We start from the raw sequence: 17,121 nt of genomic DNA on the forward strand, positions 1-17,121 counted from the left end.
ACTTTTATAGTGTTTGGAGGTTGAAGATCCCATACTGAACGCATGAATTTAGGATACAAAATCGATTAGGACTGTTTTCCTTTTCGTTTGTGTTGAACGTATAGTTTCAGCTTTTTCAGTTGCTAGCCTTTGTCATTGTTTTTAGGCTATAACTTGTAAGGGGTTATTTTGTGGCTATTAGGTGATATAAGTTTGGCCCTAATGGCTACAAATGAAGTTTTCTCATTGTTATAGGGTGTCAATTCCCCTAATATAATGGGCTAAATGGGCTTATAGAGTTGTGTTGGGCTCAGGACTTCACTTCCACACCCCAGAGTGAGAACACAACTCCGTCCATGGCTGGGTGAGAGTATCAGTCAATTGGTTGTGGTTAAAACGTCCGCTTAATTCTTCGTCTTCTTTGTTCCACTCCGTATATGCCTCTCTCCATATTTGTTTTTCTCCTACCTTCATCTTCATCGTATTTAACTGGAAAACTTGATAATAAAGGAGGGGGAAAATGAACAGAAGATTCGGAGGAGGAAAGCAGCCAACAGGAACTCCATCAATGGCTTGGTCTACTGCTGTTGTCGTTGTTTCCCTCCTTGCTGGTGCCTCCGTTGTTCACAACTTTTTCAAACCTGATCTGGTAACTCCCCCTTCCCATTTTCTCCTTACATTTAGAAACCTCTAATTTGTCACACAACAAAAAAGTTATATTTGAGTGAAATCACATGGACCTAAATGAAGCGGAATGAATATTATGTATTTATTATTCCTAGAGGCGGATCGAGAATTTAAACTTGATGAATTCAAACCTTTAAGGTGCTTAACATTGAATTACTTGTAATTATGGGTTCAGAATTATATATTTGTTGAAATTTTATTGATTTTTTACTACATATCTACATTTGTGTTGAAAATAGTGAGTTCAGTTAAACCCATAGTATATAAGTACTATCCACCTCTGTATATAACTGACTTAACTAGTTTGGAACTGAGAGCGTAGTAAGTGAAAATTTTGGTGCTTATGCTGTAGCTAGTTTGTTTACTTGTTGTGCCATGCTTCAAATAACATTAGTATTAGGAGATTTAGTTGTTTTATCTTATCGGTTTACCCGATAGGTGCATGCAACACCACCACCACCATAGGGTCTGGGAAGGGTAGTGTGTACGCAGACCTTACCCCTACCTTGTGAGGATAGAGAGGTTGTTTCCAATAGACGCTCGGCTCGGAATAGTATAAGTACCATATTAATGAAAATATAGGCAAGAAGGGACAGTATCAAAAAGCCATATAAAAGCAGAGATGAGGATGTTGAGATGGATGTGCGGGCACACCATGTTAGATAGGATCAGAAATGAGGTTATTCGCGATAAAGTGGATGTGGCCTCTATTGAGGACATGATGCGGGAAGCGCGGCTTAGGTAGTTTGGTCATGTGAGGAGGAGGAGCACAGACATCGTGCATAGTGTGGCCTTTCTCCTATTTCATTTACCTGTTTGATAGAATGCCGCTTTGAAATTGCGGCAATCAAATAAATGATGCCGGTTTTAAGACAATTTTTTGCCTTCTCTGAACTATGTGTAGCTATGAAATTGACAATTTTATGGGTTTATATGTATGAGTAAGCAAGTTTTTCTATGCTAGACTATGATTAGACTGTAATTGGAGGATGCAAAAATGAGATTGACTCTGCAGTTTGCATTATAAAGATATCTACATTCATATGAAATTTAGGTGTATTAATTGGTTATTTTCCCTAGCAAGCAAGGAAAGTCTGTGGCCTTTCTCCTATGTCTTTTACCTGGTTGATATAATGCCCCTTTGAATTTGTGGCGATCTAATGAATGGTGCCAGTTGGGAAATGTTAACTACTAATCAGTGGCGGAGCCAGGATCTTCACGAAGGGGGTTCAAAAAATTTTTTTTGTAGCTAGTGGGAATTGAACCCATGACCTTATGTAGATTTTGAACCCCTTTGACCACTAAACTATACTTTTGGATTGTGTTAAGGGTGTTCAAAACTTAATATATAGAGGTAAAAAACAAATTTTACCTTATATATACAGTGTAATTTTTCGGCGAAGGGTGTTCGCCCCCCTAAATCCGCCCCTACTTCTAATACGCATGTTGCATCTCTAGATGCACTCACCCTGACCTCTTTCGTAAGGCAACAAAATGTTGATGAATTTTTTGGGTATATGATGTCCCAGAACAAAAGTTTTCTCTATATTTGAATGCCAACTAGCATTGGCTTGAAGGATGAAAAATTGATATTGACAATGTAATCTGCACTACAAAGGTATTGAACCTTTTTTTTTTTTTTGGATAATGGTGTTGTCCGGATCAGCTGACGTGCACCTCAACTATTCCCGAGTACCTACTACTTCCTATCTACACAGTTACCGGGTAACTCTACCAACCAAAGCTTTTAGGCAGATAGGAAGAAATTACCTAGTTTAGATATGAACCTTATAAAGATATCCGACCTTATATGCAATTATTGGATCTTGGTAATGAACCACAAGGAAAATATCCTCTAATACAAGTCGTATGATGATTTTTTGTGACACTTTTTCCAAATCGAAACATCACTTATTCTATCCAGTGTTGCAAATTGTAGAACCAGAATGAGAGCATATCTTAATGACAATGCTGTTGGCAGTTGGCATGACTGTATCAAATAACGTTGTTTCTTTACCAATACGATATTAAGAACAAAATAGTGATTTGATCTCACTCTTTGCAAGAACTTACTTAGTTCCTCGAGTTTAGTGCCTTCAAAACAACTACGTAGATTCTCACTTTGTAAGATGGCCCGAACACCACCTTCATAAAAAAGGTATTAGCATATGAACAATATCTTTAATAGAATACTTACATTTTTGTTTTGATATTTAGATAATTCTAGTTACATTGATCTTAGGCTGTCTTATGTTGTAAATATGTGTTGACCTTAGAAATTCCAGTTAGCAGGGTTCTCCTCAAATCTGCTTTATTTGTTGATTGTTGTTCCATCTGAATATCCTTTTAACACATTAATCATCAAACACCAGAAGTACCTAATGGAAATCAAGTTTGATAATTTGATTTAATTCTTAATACATATGCATAAAGTGATTAGATTTTCGAAACATAAGAAGGCTTTTAATACATTAAACAGTGGTCTGCTAGTTCTAAATTGAAACAAGCTAAAATGTTTCCTGCAAGAATGCAAAGATATTTGACAGAACCTTAAGTTTTTACGAACTAAATTTTTTATATTTATTCATATACAGACTTATTGAAAACTTTGTCATTATCAACTAATCATTTCATCCCCTATTTCCTCCCAACTACGTGGTGAAAGGATGTGTTTTTTGTATAATATGATGTGAAATTGTTGAGCCCAAAAAGCTAAAATAAGTGAAAATATCTTACTGTGCTGCCATCTTATTTTAAATGTTTAAAAGAATTCATGGTCCGTAAAACAAACTAAAAAGTTGATTTAACCAAATAGTAATAACAAGTCATTTCTTCCTTCTATATCTATGTTTAGTCATTCAGGGCTTAGAAGTCATTACTCTCCGTTTTTTGATAAGTATAAATCGTTATATTACTATTTTTGTATTTTTAATAGTTGGAAGTATCCTTCTAAGTGGAAGAAGAAGATCTGATTTTGGGGTTGGGTTGGGGTCTACGAATATGAGGAAGATAAGTTACAGGGAATATCAATGCAGAAATCTATAAACATGAGACTCAAATGTACATATTCCCTTCTTTGTTGACTTTGCATTGTTTTTTTCTAAATTTCTCTTTTAACTATTTGGATTGTAAGTTTTATCTATGACAAAAGCAGAAAACATATATTACTACATGTCTTCTTTGAAACTTTAGTAGATGGCTAATCATGAATCTGAAGCAGAATGAATATGGTGGCCTCTTTCAGTTATTAGATAGAAAACGAATGATCTCAATAAATGAAGCTACTTGATATTTTTCCACACACATCCTATAGCAATGACCAAAGACTTGGGAGTACTTCCTGGTTAATTGGCAAAACCTCCCTTATATTAGGCAAGAGTTTAGTTCATATGATGATGGCGAAAAATAATGTCCTAAATATATCTTGTTATTTGAAATCTTTTAATACTGTCGAAGGTTGTGGTCTTATGGAAGGCTTTCATGGGCACATAACAAACATTCTAGTGTAAAGATGGATTGAGATTATTATATGAAAGATCTTGATATTAGTTACTTGTATTCTTCTAGGAGTTCATTATATTAGTTACTTGTGTTCTTCTCCCTTGAGCCGAGGGTCTAGTGGAAACAGCCTCTCTACCTCCACAAGGTAGGGATAAGGTCTGTGTACACATAAACCTTCTCATACCCCACTTGTGGAATTACACTAGGTTTGTTATTATTATTGTTGAAGTTACTTGTGCTCTTCTAGAAGTTCATTATCTTGTATTTATCGATTGACCATCTATTGTACAAGCTCATAATGTCTGTCTTTGCTTCCTCCTAGTTGTTCCTCTTCCTCTTGTATTAGACTGCTTTCTTATGTTTGTAACATTGTGTTCTATTGTTGAATTGCAGACTCTGCCTCCATTAGAAAGCATTGATGGAATCAAGCAGAAGGAGGTGGAGAAACAATAATCTTTTGTTCTATTCGTTTAAGTTCGATTAAATGGAGTTTGTGAAAAAGTGCACCCACCGGCCACCCCTTTGTGTAGGTTGGAATTTTAGCACTTGTAACTAAATGATGTTGCAAATGACATCTCTTACTGATTATTGTCTTTCTTCGACAGATTAGTTCTTAGTAGTTTAAACCAAACGACCCCTTGGATTTATATAGACATAGTCGCATGAAGTGATCATTTTGGTGAAGTAGGTGTAACAACTTGTCAACTTTTTCTCTGTGTTGCCTATTATATATCGAGTTGGTCCATCAAAAGGGCCTGAGTCGTCTGTGAACGTACTCTATATGTGGAATTCCGAGTAAATGGTTCCTTCATTGGGGAAAGGGTGAAATGTATCCCCTCCGCAATACAAAATATGTTACTTATAAGCTCTATTATGCTCTGCGATCATTCATATGTTTGTCATCCATACATTTCATGTTGGAGCTCTGTTAAAGCAAGGACAAATACGAGACGCTTTGTTAACAATAAGTGGTATGAATGAGCCTAAAGGAAGATAGAGGGTAAAGTGTAGATATTTCGTATAGTAAAGAGGTAAATTCTTTGTATTCATGCTTTGAAGTATCAAAACATATTAGACTCCCTATACTTGTTTTACAATAAGGCAGGTTTAGTCTTTGTATTCAATTTGTAGTTGGATGTCTTATGATACTCTGTTAGAGATAACCCTAGTGTGCTCTATTGTTCGTTTTATTAATCTTTAAAGTAAGCTTTAGAGATTCGAAAATTGTATTTTAGTAAATGGCGAAATTGGGAGTGTCCTATTTCTAGAGTTTGGGCAATGTTTTCATGGAAATATAACTGTTATCTATTTACTTAAAAAATCTCATTTGAGCTAAAAATAAGACTCACTCTTTTCACCATTGACTTTGCACACTCTTTAAAAAATAATAAATAAAGTATATTAATTTATGTATAATCTTAATGGATTTGATAAATAATTTGAAATGAGTAATTAATGCTAAGGGCAAAATAGAAAAAATAAATTATTTTTCTTTTGATACGCGAAAAGTACAACAACAATCCAGTAGAGTGTATGCAGACCTTATCCCTACCCCGGAGGGATAGAGAGGTTGTTTTCGGGAGACCTTCGGCTCTTAATATGTGAAAAGTGACAAGTAAAAATGAAAATTTATGGTTAGAATACTTGACAACTAAAAGTGAATGGAAGGAATAATAAACAAAGGGATAACTAATTGTGCCAAAGATTGAGGACTACGAGGGTACGATTTTGTCTTTTGATTATTTCATCCACCTTCCTTGGTATAATAATAAACTACTAATTGTTTTTTTAATTATTTTATCCTGAATTAGCTAATATCATAATTACTATTCACATTCCTTGGCACAAGAATAATATAATAATTGTTGTATAAATAATTTTGAAATTACTTATACCGTAATTAAAAATTTCAATCAAATATAAGATAAAATATTTTCACATTTTATTACGATACTTATCTTTTGTGAAAATGAATCGTTAAAGTTAAATTGTTTGGTTTGATATAAATCATTGTCAAATATTAAAAAAGAAAAAAAAAACATAAAAGATTAGGGATAATTTCACATAAGAACAATTCGTCTCCCCATTTTTCAATTTTATAGCCCATATTTCAATTTACAACCAACTAGCCCAAAAATAATAGGCTAAAATTCAACATCCAACTCTAATAGGTTTTCAAAATTACCATTTAATTTTTAAAAAGGATTGCTCAAGCTTTTAAGTTAATTTTCGAACTAGTAATTGTGACTCAAATATTAGTTCAACAAACCAAATCCATTTGGGTGGTGAAAATTAGATTTTTAACAAGCTTAAATATGTGGGTTTAAATTCCGAATTTGATTTTGTGAGAAATTTGGAGTGGTTGTTATTTAGACTTGTTAGAAATAGTATAAGGAGGTTGTATATAAAATTTGAAGTCATTTAATGGAGATTTGGACTGGTTTTGAATAGGAATTGCAACTGAAAATCGTGGAAGAAGTTCGTCTACAGACGTTTGTATAAAGGTGTATAAAAGTGTTTAATAGTGCATACGATGTGTTTATACACTCATATACACTACTATACAAGATTATACATAATTATACAAAAAACTGACTTCGTCTTCTTCCTTGCATTTTTTCTGAAATTTAACTCAAATCTTGCTCAAATCTACTCCAAATCACTTCAAATTTAAACTTTGAACTCCTTTTGATATTTTCAATCAATTGGAACAACACTCAATCCAAACAACTAAGAATTACAAGAAATTCTATTTTCTAAAGCAAAACTTTGAATGTCTTTTAATGGTGGACTTCTACTCTTTAATTTTTTTACATTACAACCAGGCGCTATAGGGGGAGAAGCACTAATAGCGGATGGCCCCTTGAAGCATATGTAAAAAAAAGTGAGAAGAAGAGAGAGTGAAAATAATGGTTGTGAGAACACGGATTTAACTCCATAACTTTTAGAAGCAATGGTTGTAAGAACACATATTTTGAATTTGCAAGAGTTAGTATTTTCAAAATATGTACAATATAGGTTAGGTGGGGTAAAACTTAAAAATATGGGCCATTTTTTGTTATGGCGTGAAGTTATGTGTATTTTCTTGTAATAGCAAATTGAGAAAGAAATGAAAAATGAGGGAAAAAGCGATAAAATAGGGAGCTGTCAGTGCGTGACAACCACTAACAAGCAGTGAGGCAATGATAGCCCCCCACCCACGACGTGTTACGCTGACTGTCACTCATTACCGTTCATCACAAATCCAACGGCTGACATTTCTTCACCAATCTTCAATATAAACTCTCCTGCTTTCTCATTTTCTTCTAGAGGGTTAGAATAGAAGGAGGCTTCCCACTGTGCAATTCATTCCATTCCTGTTGTCTCTTTCTCTCTCTACAATCTCAAGGTAATAATTCATTTGCATTTCCTATTTTAATTCTCTTTTTCGTTTTTTTTTAGAATTGTTATATTTTGATGATGAGGCGTAACTGATTGATTTGTGTAATAATTGTGTTTTCGATCCATAGATCCGTTCATTTAAATCTTCTGTTGTTTATCTGTTAAATTTTTTCGTTTCATTTCGTTGCATACACTGAGTGATGACGATAAATATCTACACAATCAGATCAATAGGTAAATCGATTGATAAGGATTACTAGTAATTTGGTAAAAATGGTAATTAATCTTCTATCACGGGTTAAAATTCACCAATTTGATAAATTCATGAAGATATAATTGTTTTATTTTTAGGATTTTTTTTTTTTTTTTAGGATTTGATTAGGATTTGTTGGATCTGGTCAGTACTTTTATGAATGTGATAGATCTGTGCTTGTTAACTGATAATTTCGTAGTTTGTATTCGCTTAGCAGAAGCACTCTAATCGTCTGTGTTTGTTTTGATTTGTTGCGATAATCATAGTGCGGTATAATGATTGTTGATGCCTTTCATGATGATCATGTTATATCTAATGCTGTGGGGATCTGAATTATATGGTTTGCTGGGGTCTCATTGGAGCTTTTGTGTGAAAGAGAAGCTATTCAGTTTCATTTTTGGGAAAGTATTACTCATTTCATTTTGTTTGATCCTACTTGACTGGACGTCAAGCGTAAGAAAATAATAAGACTTTTTGAAAAACTTGTGATCTTAAACCTGTCATAATATTTGTGTGGCTTTAAAAGCTTGCCATCTAGGATAAAATGGAAAGTTCAAGTTGAATAGTTTCCAGATTTGGAAAAGGGTCATTATTTATATATTAAAAAGGAAATAGGGTCACGTAAACTAGAAGGGGGGAAGTATGAAATTTGACCTTTGTTGTGTATTACGGAATGTGTACAAGTTTTAAAGATTTGAGAAAAGCTGCATCTGTTGAACCTAATAAAGGTAAAAATCCAACCAATAAATTTGTGGTAATTATATCATGTAACCACCAGTTAGTGTTTCCTTTTTTGTTGTAGTTGACCATGGACTAACCCAACTCTCTCATTACCATCGCAGCCCGATATCACATTTTCTGTATCGTCAACTCGATTTTTTGTGGTAGCTTTCTCTGACCAACTTCGTTATTCTATTTTCTGAGCTGTTATATATGTCCAAAGAACTCCGATGTTGTGAAGCATATTCGTTGATGCACTGGTTAATCATTAGCTATAATGATATGTATTAATTTCTTTAAAAATTTATTATGCAGTTTGTTTGACTTTATTTTATTTTCCCTGCAAAGAGAATAAATTTCTCGAAAAACTGAAAAAAAAACAGAGGCTCAAATATTAGTAAACTTTTAATGAAGGAATATTAAGAACATCTTTTCCCATAGGCACGCTTTTCTTATACTTAACTATTTGTGATTATTTAGATGGAAATTTTCCAACTTTGCTAAAAATGCTAGCTTGTGTGGGACTTTTTGTGTTCAACATGTGTATAAAGTTATTTGTTACTTAGAAAGAGCAAAATTAAGTATGCGGAAGCAAGATATTAGAATCAGATGGTAATATTTTGGACCTGTACATCTTTTGCTGAAGTTTTATTATTCAATGCAGGAAGTAGCATAAGATGGCAGACGGAGAGGATATTCAACCACTTGTCTGTGACAATGGAACAGGAATGGTCAAGGTAGGTTGAAGTTTTTTTGTACCACAGTAGAGTTGACGTGCTATTATGTTCTTTCCATTTAGTGATGCTTGTTTACCCTGCGGTCCATTGTGTTTACAAAATAAAGAGATTCTTATATTGGTTTATTATCTAGGCTGGGTTTGCTGGAGATGATGCTCCACGAGCTGTATTCCCAAGTATTGTTGGGCGACCCCGCCATACTGGTGTGATGGTGGGTATGGGTCAGAAAGATGCCTACGTGGGAGATGAAGCTCAATCAAAAAGAGGTATTTTAACTCTTAAATACCCAATTGAGCATGGAATTGTCAGCAACTGGGATGATATGGAGAAGATATGGCATCATACTTTCTACAATGAGCTTCGTGTTGCGCCCGAGGAGCATCCAGTCCTCCTTACTGAAGCGCCTCTTAACCCAAAGGCTAATCGTGAAAAGATGACCCAGATTATGTTTGAGACTTTTAATACCCCAGCTATGTATGTTGCTATTCAGGCTGTACTCTCACTGTATGCCAGTGGTCGTACCACCGGTAAGGATTTTTTCCTTTTTTATTAGCATATTCATTTAAAACGACTGAGATCTTTCAAGTTTCTTGATGCTTGTACCTCAAAAAGATCTTGCATTTATGTGATACTTAGTGGATATGATGACTGATTTCGAAAAAGCATATAGCTAATGCATTAGAAGTAATTGGACTGATGCAAGTAATGCAGCTTATAATATGTATTTCTTGGATGATCTATCCTAATTTTTTGTTGGTTGCGATCTTCTTTGGTTCTCACTTATAACCTCGATATTTCTGACATGGTTATTATCAGTTCTGGTTATTGCTTCTAATTCATTTTCATTTCCACAGGTATTGTGTTGGACTCTGGTGATGGTGTCAGCCACACTGTCCCAATTTATGAGGGGTATGCCCTCCCACATGCCATTCTCCGTCTTGACTTGGCAGGTCGTGACCTCACTGATAGTTTGATGAAGATCCTTACCGAGCGTGGTTACATGTTCACCACCTCAGCTGAGCGGGAAATTGTCAGGGACGTGAAGGAAAAGCTCGCTTACATAGCTCTTGACTATGAACAGGAACTCGAGACTGCAAAGACCAGCTCTTCTGTAGAGAAGAACTATGAGCTCCCAGATGGGCAGGTGATCACCATTGGTGCTGAGCGTTTCCGTTGTCCTGAGGTCCTTTTCCAACCATCAATGATTGGAATGGAAGCTGCAGGAATCCACGAGACTACATACAACTCTATCATGAAGTGTGATGTGGATATTAGAAAGGACCTTTATGGAAACATTGTGCTCAGTGGTGGCTCTACCATGTTCCCGGGTATCGCTGATAGAATGAGCAAAGAAATTACTGCACTTGCTCCTAGCAGCATGAAGATTAAGGTGGTCGCCCCACCAGAGAGGAAATACAGTGTCTGGATTGGAGGTTCTATCTTGGCTTCCCTCAGCACCTTCCAGCAGGTTTGCGTCCTCCTCCTCTCTCCTAATACAAAAATTTTGCTTTGTTTGATGTCTATCTTAACTAGCAGCTTGATAATTTCTGATGAGGCTTTCCGCTTCTCTTCTTTTTATGCAGATGTGGATTGCAAAGGCAGAGTATGACGAATCTGGTCCTTCTATTGTCCACAGAAAGTGCTTCTGATTTTCCAAGAGTGACAATGTTGGTGAAAGGAAAATACTTACTTCCTACTGGATCAGAAATGCAGTTGCATTTTTATATTCCAGCTTTATTTTCTGTATTTTTGTTCTCATGTTGGATTGAAGATATTGAGTGGGCAAGGAGTTGATTGTTGGGTCATCGTATTCTTTTATTTCTCTATTTGACAAGTTTCTATTCTTCTCTATTGTTCTTCTCTTTATGTGTCCCCCCCCCCCCCACCCCACCCACACTTCCCTTGCCTACTTGAGATGACTGAAGATTGATTGACTAGGCAAGATTTTAATTAATGGTGCCTTTTCATAGCATAACATATACGTAGCTTTACTTTCACTGAGGAGTACTTATGGATACTGGTTTCACCATATAGCATCTAATCTTGGCCCGATTAGGTAAGCTGCCTCGCCTTGTTGACTGTTGATCAAGGGTTCCTATATAGGAATTAGCTAGTGCGTCCTGAATTTTAGTTTTTTAGTTTAATTTTTTAGGACAAAAATGTTTTGAAGTTATTGTTTTTAGTTTAAAATCTCAAGACAAAATAGAATTTTAGTTTTTTAGTTTAATTTTTTAGGACAAAAATGTTTTGAAGTTATTGTTTTTAGTTTAAAATCTCAAGACAAAATAAGTACGGCTAATCTATAATTAGCATCCATGAGAATGGCTATTTTTGCACTTACGCCTGTGTTAATAGTGATGGCTCTAAGTCACCATCGCATTGTTTATAGCTGCTCTATCAAAAGAGCTTGGCGGTAGATCCCATAACTAAAACTTAACAAAAAATAGGAAACTATCTCAAATTGTTCATCTTCTGAATGAGTTATTTGAAGTCACTTGGTTCTTATATGATTCTTGTGAATGTAATTGTTCGGTGCGATTTCTTGAGCAAATTGGAATTGATCATTATCAAATATATCAGAAATATTATGATAGCATTGCACGATCGGGAACTTCCTGTTTCAGAATAATAATTCTGAGTTAAGCGCAGGAATACAATGGCCTTTCGTACTATTTCACAAAATTGAGTTTCTTACAAGGCGTGAAGATATGATGAGTACACTAAGGCCCCGTTTATCCATAAAAAAATTTCTTCTTACTTTCATTTTTTTGAAAATATGTTTGTCCATGAAATTTTGCAGTTTTTGGAAATTTTTCGAAAATGAGTTTTTCAAAAATCAATCAAAATTTTCAGGTTTTTTTCCCCCTCACAAAACTACAACAATTTTTCAAATAAAATGCATGTCCAAATATAATTTCAAATTCAAAATACTTTTTTTCAACTTAACTCCAAATACTACTAATTTTCAAAAATTACAATTTCTATGTTCACAAATGTGTTAAATAATAACGCTGGCTTGAAAAGTCAACAGCCCGTCTAGCTCAGTTGGTAGAGCGCAAGGCTCTTAACCTTGTGGTCGTGGGTTCAAGCCCCACGGTGGGCGATTTTTTGGCCTACGTTTTTTTTTTTCCCTTTTGGAATAAAATCTAAATGGGCCTTTTGAATTGTTTCAGGCTCATCAATAGCGATTAAGCGCAGGGTCCATAATTCTCTTCTGAACCTAAAATTGCTAGCTTTTGAATTGTTCCCCACAAGTAAAACTATGGGTGTGTTTGGTATAACGAAAACTGAAAATATTTTCTTGGAAAACAAGTAGTAATCTTATTCATTTTTCGGTGTTTGATACGCAAATTAAAGAACATGACTTCTCAAAAGTATTCTTAAATAATTTAGATATAATAAACATGAAGCCATAAATTTTCAAACCAACAACCTTCTGGACCCACAAATTTCATAAACTTTCGAACATCTAAACTTTCAAAACCGCAAAATTTCGAACCCGTAAACTTCCAAACACATAAACCTCCGAACTCATAACATTGGAACTTGTAAAATTTTGAACATTTAAACTGATAAATAAAAAAACTAAAACTGAAAAATATATTTAAATTTTTTTTTCGGGGGGAGGGACAGAAAAACGAAAAAAATAGAAATTTGAAATTACAAAAAAAAAAGTATAAAAAAATTGTGCGGGGTGGGGGTGGGGGTCGAGGGGTAGTAGGGTGGGTGGTAACGGAAAAACTGAAATTTAAAAAAAAAAACTTTTTTGGAGAGAGGGGATGGGGTGGATTAGTGAAGGTGGGGAAGGTTGAGAAGGAGTTTTGAAAAATGTTTTCCCTTCTCTTGATAAGGAAAACATTTTCCTCCAATTGGAAGAAAATGTGTTCATAAGGAAAATATTTTTCAAAATATTTAAGCCAACCAAACATGAAACAATTGGAAAATATTTTCCGAAATGCTACAAAGAGGAACACGACACGGACCTGATCCCTTGGTGTTCTTTGACAGAAGTACAAGTCAACTATACAGCTGGAACGCATCTGCAGAAAGTGACCGCCTGCAATTGTACATGCAACAGTGCAGCAGTCACTTCCCATTGGGAAGAAACGTGTACCAAAGATTGACATTATCCTTGTACCAAAGATTGACATCATCCTGGTGATGTCTTTGCTAATATAACAACATGGTGCAAGACACAAGATATTCACTTGAGCATTTACTGATATTCTCTCAAGCATTAAAGTGTTGATCCAGCATTGAAGTCACAAGTATGTCAAGAATAAGAAGACAACTCCACTAAAGGATCAGTTTCACAATGAGTCTATGTGTATCCGTAGTTGAGTTGTAATCTTGTTATTTATTCTTCATTGTAACTCCTATCTTGCTTTCTTAGAAGCCGTGTTTTAGGAAACCCAAAATCACAAACTTTCTAAGTTTGTGTTGTGACTAGAGTTAGTCATAAGTTAAAGTCTTTGTAACTAGAGAATGACAAAATGGCTTGTGGTAAGAGTATCACAAGTTAGTTGAGTTGAAGTCTTTGTAATAGAGTCATTACAAAGTGGCTTGTAATAGTGTGATTACAAGTTAGTGACGTTGAAAGCCTACACATGTAGGTCGTGGTTTTTGTCCCCTTGAGTGGGATTTTTCCACGTAAAAATCCCGTGTCTCTTTTACTTACTGCTTCATAAGTATTCTCAGCAGGAACTCATAAAACGCTTTTACATGGACAAAGCACACCCACTAAGTACACCAATGATTGTTCGATCACTTGAAGTGGATAAGGATTTGTTCCGACCTCCAGAAGAGGATGAGGAACTCCTTGGTCCCGAAGTACCCTGTCTCAGTGCAATTGGTGCACTAATGCATCTTGCTAATGCTACAAGGCCTGACATAACATTTTCAGCTAATTTACTAGCAATATATAGTTCTTCTCTTACACGGATTAAGGATCCGGTTTTACCTCCAGAAGAGATGATGAACCTCGTTGTCCATAAGCTTCCTAAAGAAGCTTATCCATATGGGACTCCGCCGTAAATATGGTTATCTATTTAGTACTTTATTGGAAATAAGCTTCCTGAAGAAGCTTATCATTTCGGTACTCCGTTATGGATAAATATTACCCCCAACAGAAGATTATCTATATCTGGTACAGTAGCAGCTTACAAGCAACTTACAAGAAGCTTACACAGCAGCTTGCAGTAGCAACTTACAAGCAGCTTACACAGCAGCACAACAGATGGCATTAGCAGCTTACACAACAGCTTCCTTTCTTCTATAAATAGAGGAGATTTTAGTTCATTATGTACATGAATTTGAAGTTGAATAATAAATCTCTCTCTCTCTCTATTTGTCTTCGGTTTCTTTACTTTAAAGTCTTTATTTTATAACACGTTATCAGCACGAGACTTTGTCATCTCGAGCAAATACTTTGAAAGTATCAAAGGTACGAACTTTCTTTTTGTAAATAATGTCAAATCTTTCTAAACGTGAATTTGTAGTATTGGATATATCAGGCAAAAGCTACGTATCTTGGGTGCTTGATGCTGAAATTCATCTTGATATGATGGGTCTAGCAGACACCATCAATGATAAGTTATGCGCTTTTACTTGCTATGTATGCTACTGCCATTAAAATAAAATAAAAAAGGTACTTAGGAACCTAGTAAGTGAACCATAATCATTAGACGAGATTCTGGAGTATTTTATGAATTTTAAAATACTATAATTTGTATATTTTTATGTTCTGTTTTTCACTTACTCGTTTTCGAATTAAGATTTTAATTTTACTCCAGAAGAGTAATATTGCATAGGAAACTATAGCGTGGATGACATTATTAGATCCACTTATACTCCAGCAGAGTTTGCAAGAAATATATAACCACCAGAAGTGATTATATTTCGTATATCTCATTGTAACTAAATTTTTGTTAACCACCAGAAGTGGTATATGCCTATGGCCACCAGAAGTGATAATTTAGGCTTTCTGTGATTACAATTGAAGATAAGCTAGAAAAATATTCTTTATAGTACATGCATGCCTCGATTTGCTCCTAAAGTAGCATTATCGTAAAAGAGCTTCTAAGACATCACACAATTTGTGTGATTAATGTGCGTTCAGATAATTATGTTCCGTTCCCTGAAGGATGAGAACTTTTGATAAATATTAATCCATTTCCTGAATTGAATGTGACAATATTAATAAAGCTCGTAAATATGAGCGTGCTATTAATGCAAATATATTACGATTCACCTCCAGAAGAGGTAATATGATTAAGAGAATATATACTCAATATTTCATATTTTAAATTTGCTCTTAAGTAGTAAAACAATTGAATTTTTCTCTTGAAGCATGAAAATATTATGAAAGTGTATCTTTTTGTGCTTAAATAAAATAATAAGTTATTCAAAGTTATTTTTGAAGCACATTTTCATTCCCTGGAGTGAATGAAGAAATATCACAACTCACCTCCTGAATAGGTAGAATAACAAAGGATATAAATCTTGTTTTTGTGGCATAAAGATCATTGTCGCACGTACCCATTGTACGTAAAATATCTTGAATTTTTTTATTAAATATCATTCCAAGCAAAAGTATTCTTGTAGAATGCTTTATACTACAACCACATCAGTATATTATGGTTAGTTATTGAGTTCCCCGAAGGAAATAACAACTCGTGTATCTTTTCTTAAAGGACGCAATGACTATGTGATTGCCGCATTGATACAAAATATTCAGATGTTAATGGTATTTCTCCTTGAGGGAGATATTTGTCACGAAGTTAGTAGTAGAATATTAAAATTCTTGATTTTCGTCATTTATAAATTTAGAATTGGCTTTGTATTGTCTATTTGATTATGATTTTCTCTCATGACACCAGAAGTGTTTGAGCAATATTTAGTAATACAAAATTTATCAAAAGCTCCCGAAGAGCTATTTATTTGTCTAGAAAACATATGACACTAGTAGTGTCCGATGAATATTAGATTGTGGATAATGAATGAAGGCTCTTGAAGAGCTTATATATAAATATGTCATTCATATTATATGATTATGGTCAAAACACATGTTGTAGTAAACTTGAAGTTTACTAATACAAATGACAATCATACTGAGACTACAAATGATTGAAAGATTGAAAATCTTCATGTTTTCACAATCATAGGGGGTAAATATGTATATGAGAAGTTACCCGCCTTATTCTTCAATTTGTACTATATCATGTGTAAGCACGTGATTTTTGACCCTCCCCGGGAATTTTTACGTCCTTAAGCTTAAATATCTAATTTAGGACTAGTATAGCCATTTTAACTATTTTTACTTTATTTCGTTGCAAAAAGAAATTTCAAAAAATATATATATAAATTTTAGTTTATGTATCTCTCATAAACTTGAAAAATACAAAAATTGTACTTTATTTTTGTACTTTATAATTTCGAAAATTACAAAAAATAAGTAAAATATAGTTCTATTAAGGTTTTATAGTCATTTTAACTTTGAAAAATACAAAAATATTACCTCATATTTTATCTTAATATTTAAAACGAAAATTACAAAAAATAGTTTCATTAATATTTCGTAGCTATTTTAAATCTTGAAAAAATATTTAAAAAGATATAGTTTTGTTTAAATACTAGTCTTATTTTTGGTAGTTATTTTACTTACATAGGACTAGTTAAGCAACGCATTCCTATTTCTCGGGTCCGGGCAAAAGAATAATATTCGGGTTCAAACTACCCGGTTTTAGGCCTAATTTTCGGACCTAGCCCATAATAAACCGTGTCCAGGACACGTGGGGAACCCCACCACGCGTGGGGGACATATGCCTTGAACCCCACCACGCGTGGGGCTCATTTTTCTTGGAA

General features: G+C 34.4%; 1 protein-coding gene and 1 non-coding gene across 2 annotated transcripts; both read left to right on the forward strand.

Moving 5' to 3' along the window:
* The first annotated feature begins 7,416 nt into the window (after nt 1-7,416).
* Nucleotides 7,417-11,109, forward strand: LOC107804820 (actin-97). The gene is made up of 5 exons (XM_016628756.2): nt 7,417-7,555; nt 9,186-9,258; nt 9,392-9,785; nt 10,113-10,726; nt 10,842-11,109. Exons 2-5 carry the CDS (start codon nt 9,199-9,201, stop codon nt 10,905-10,907), a joined length of 1,134 nt encoding a protein of 377 aa, XP_016484242.1. The 5' UTR covers nt 7,417-7,555; nt 9,186-9,198; the 3' UTR covers nt 10,908-11,109.
* A 1,179-nt stretch (nt 11,110-12,288) lies between these two features.
* On the forward strand, nt 12,289-12,361 carry TRNAK-CUU (transfer RNA lysine (anticodon CUU)). Its single transcript has one exon. It is a non-coding gene; the product is annotated as a tRNA-Lys (tRNA).
* The last annotated feature ends 4,760 nt before the right edge of the window (nt 12,362-17,121 follow it).

The sequence above is a fragment of the Nicotiana tabacum genome, chromosome 16, assembly GCF_000715075.1.
Source record: "Nicotiana tabacum cultivar K326 chromosome 16, ASM71507v2, whole genome shotgun sequence".
NCBI lineage: Eukaryota > Viridiplantae > Streptophyta > Magnoliopsida > Solanales > Solanaceae > Nicotiana > Nicotiana tabacum.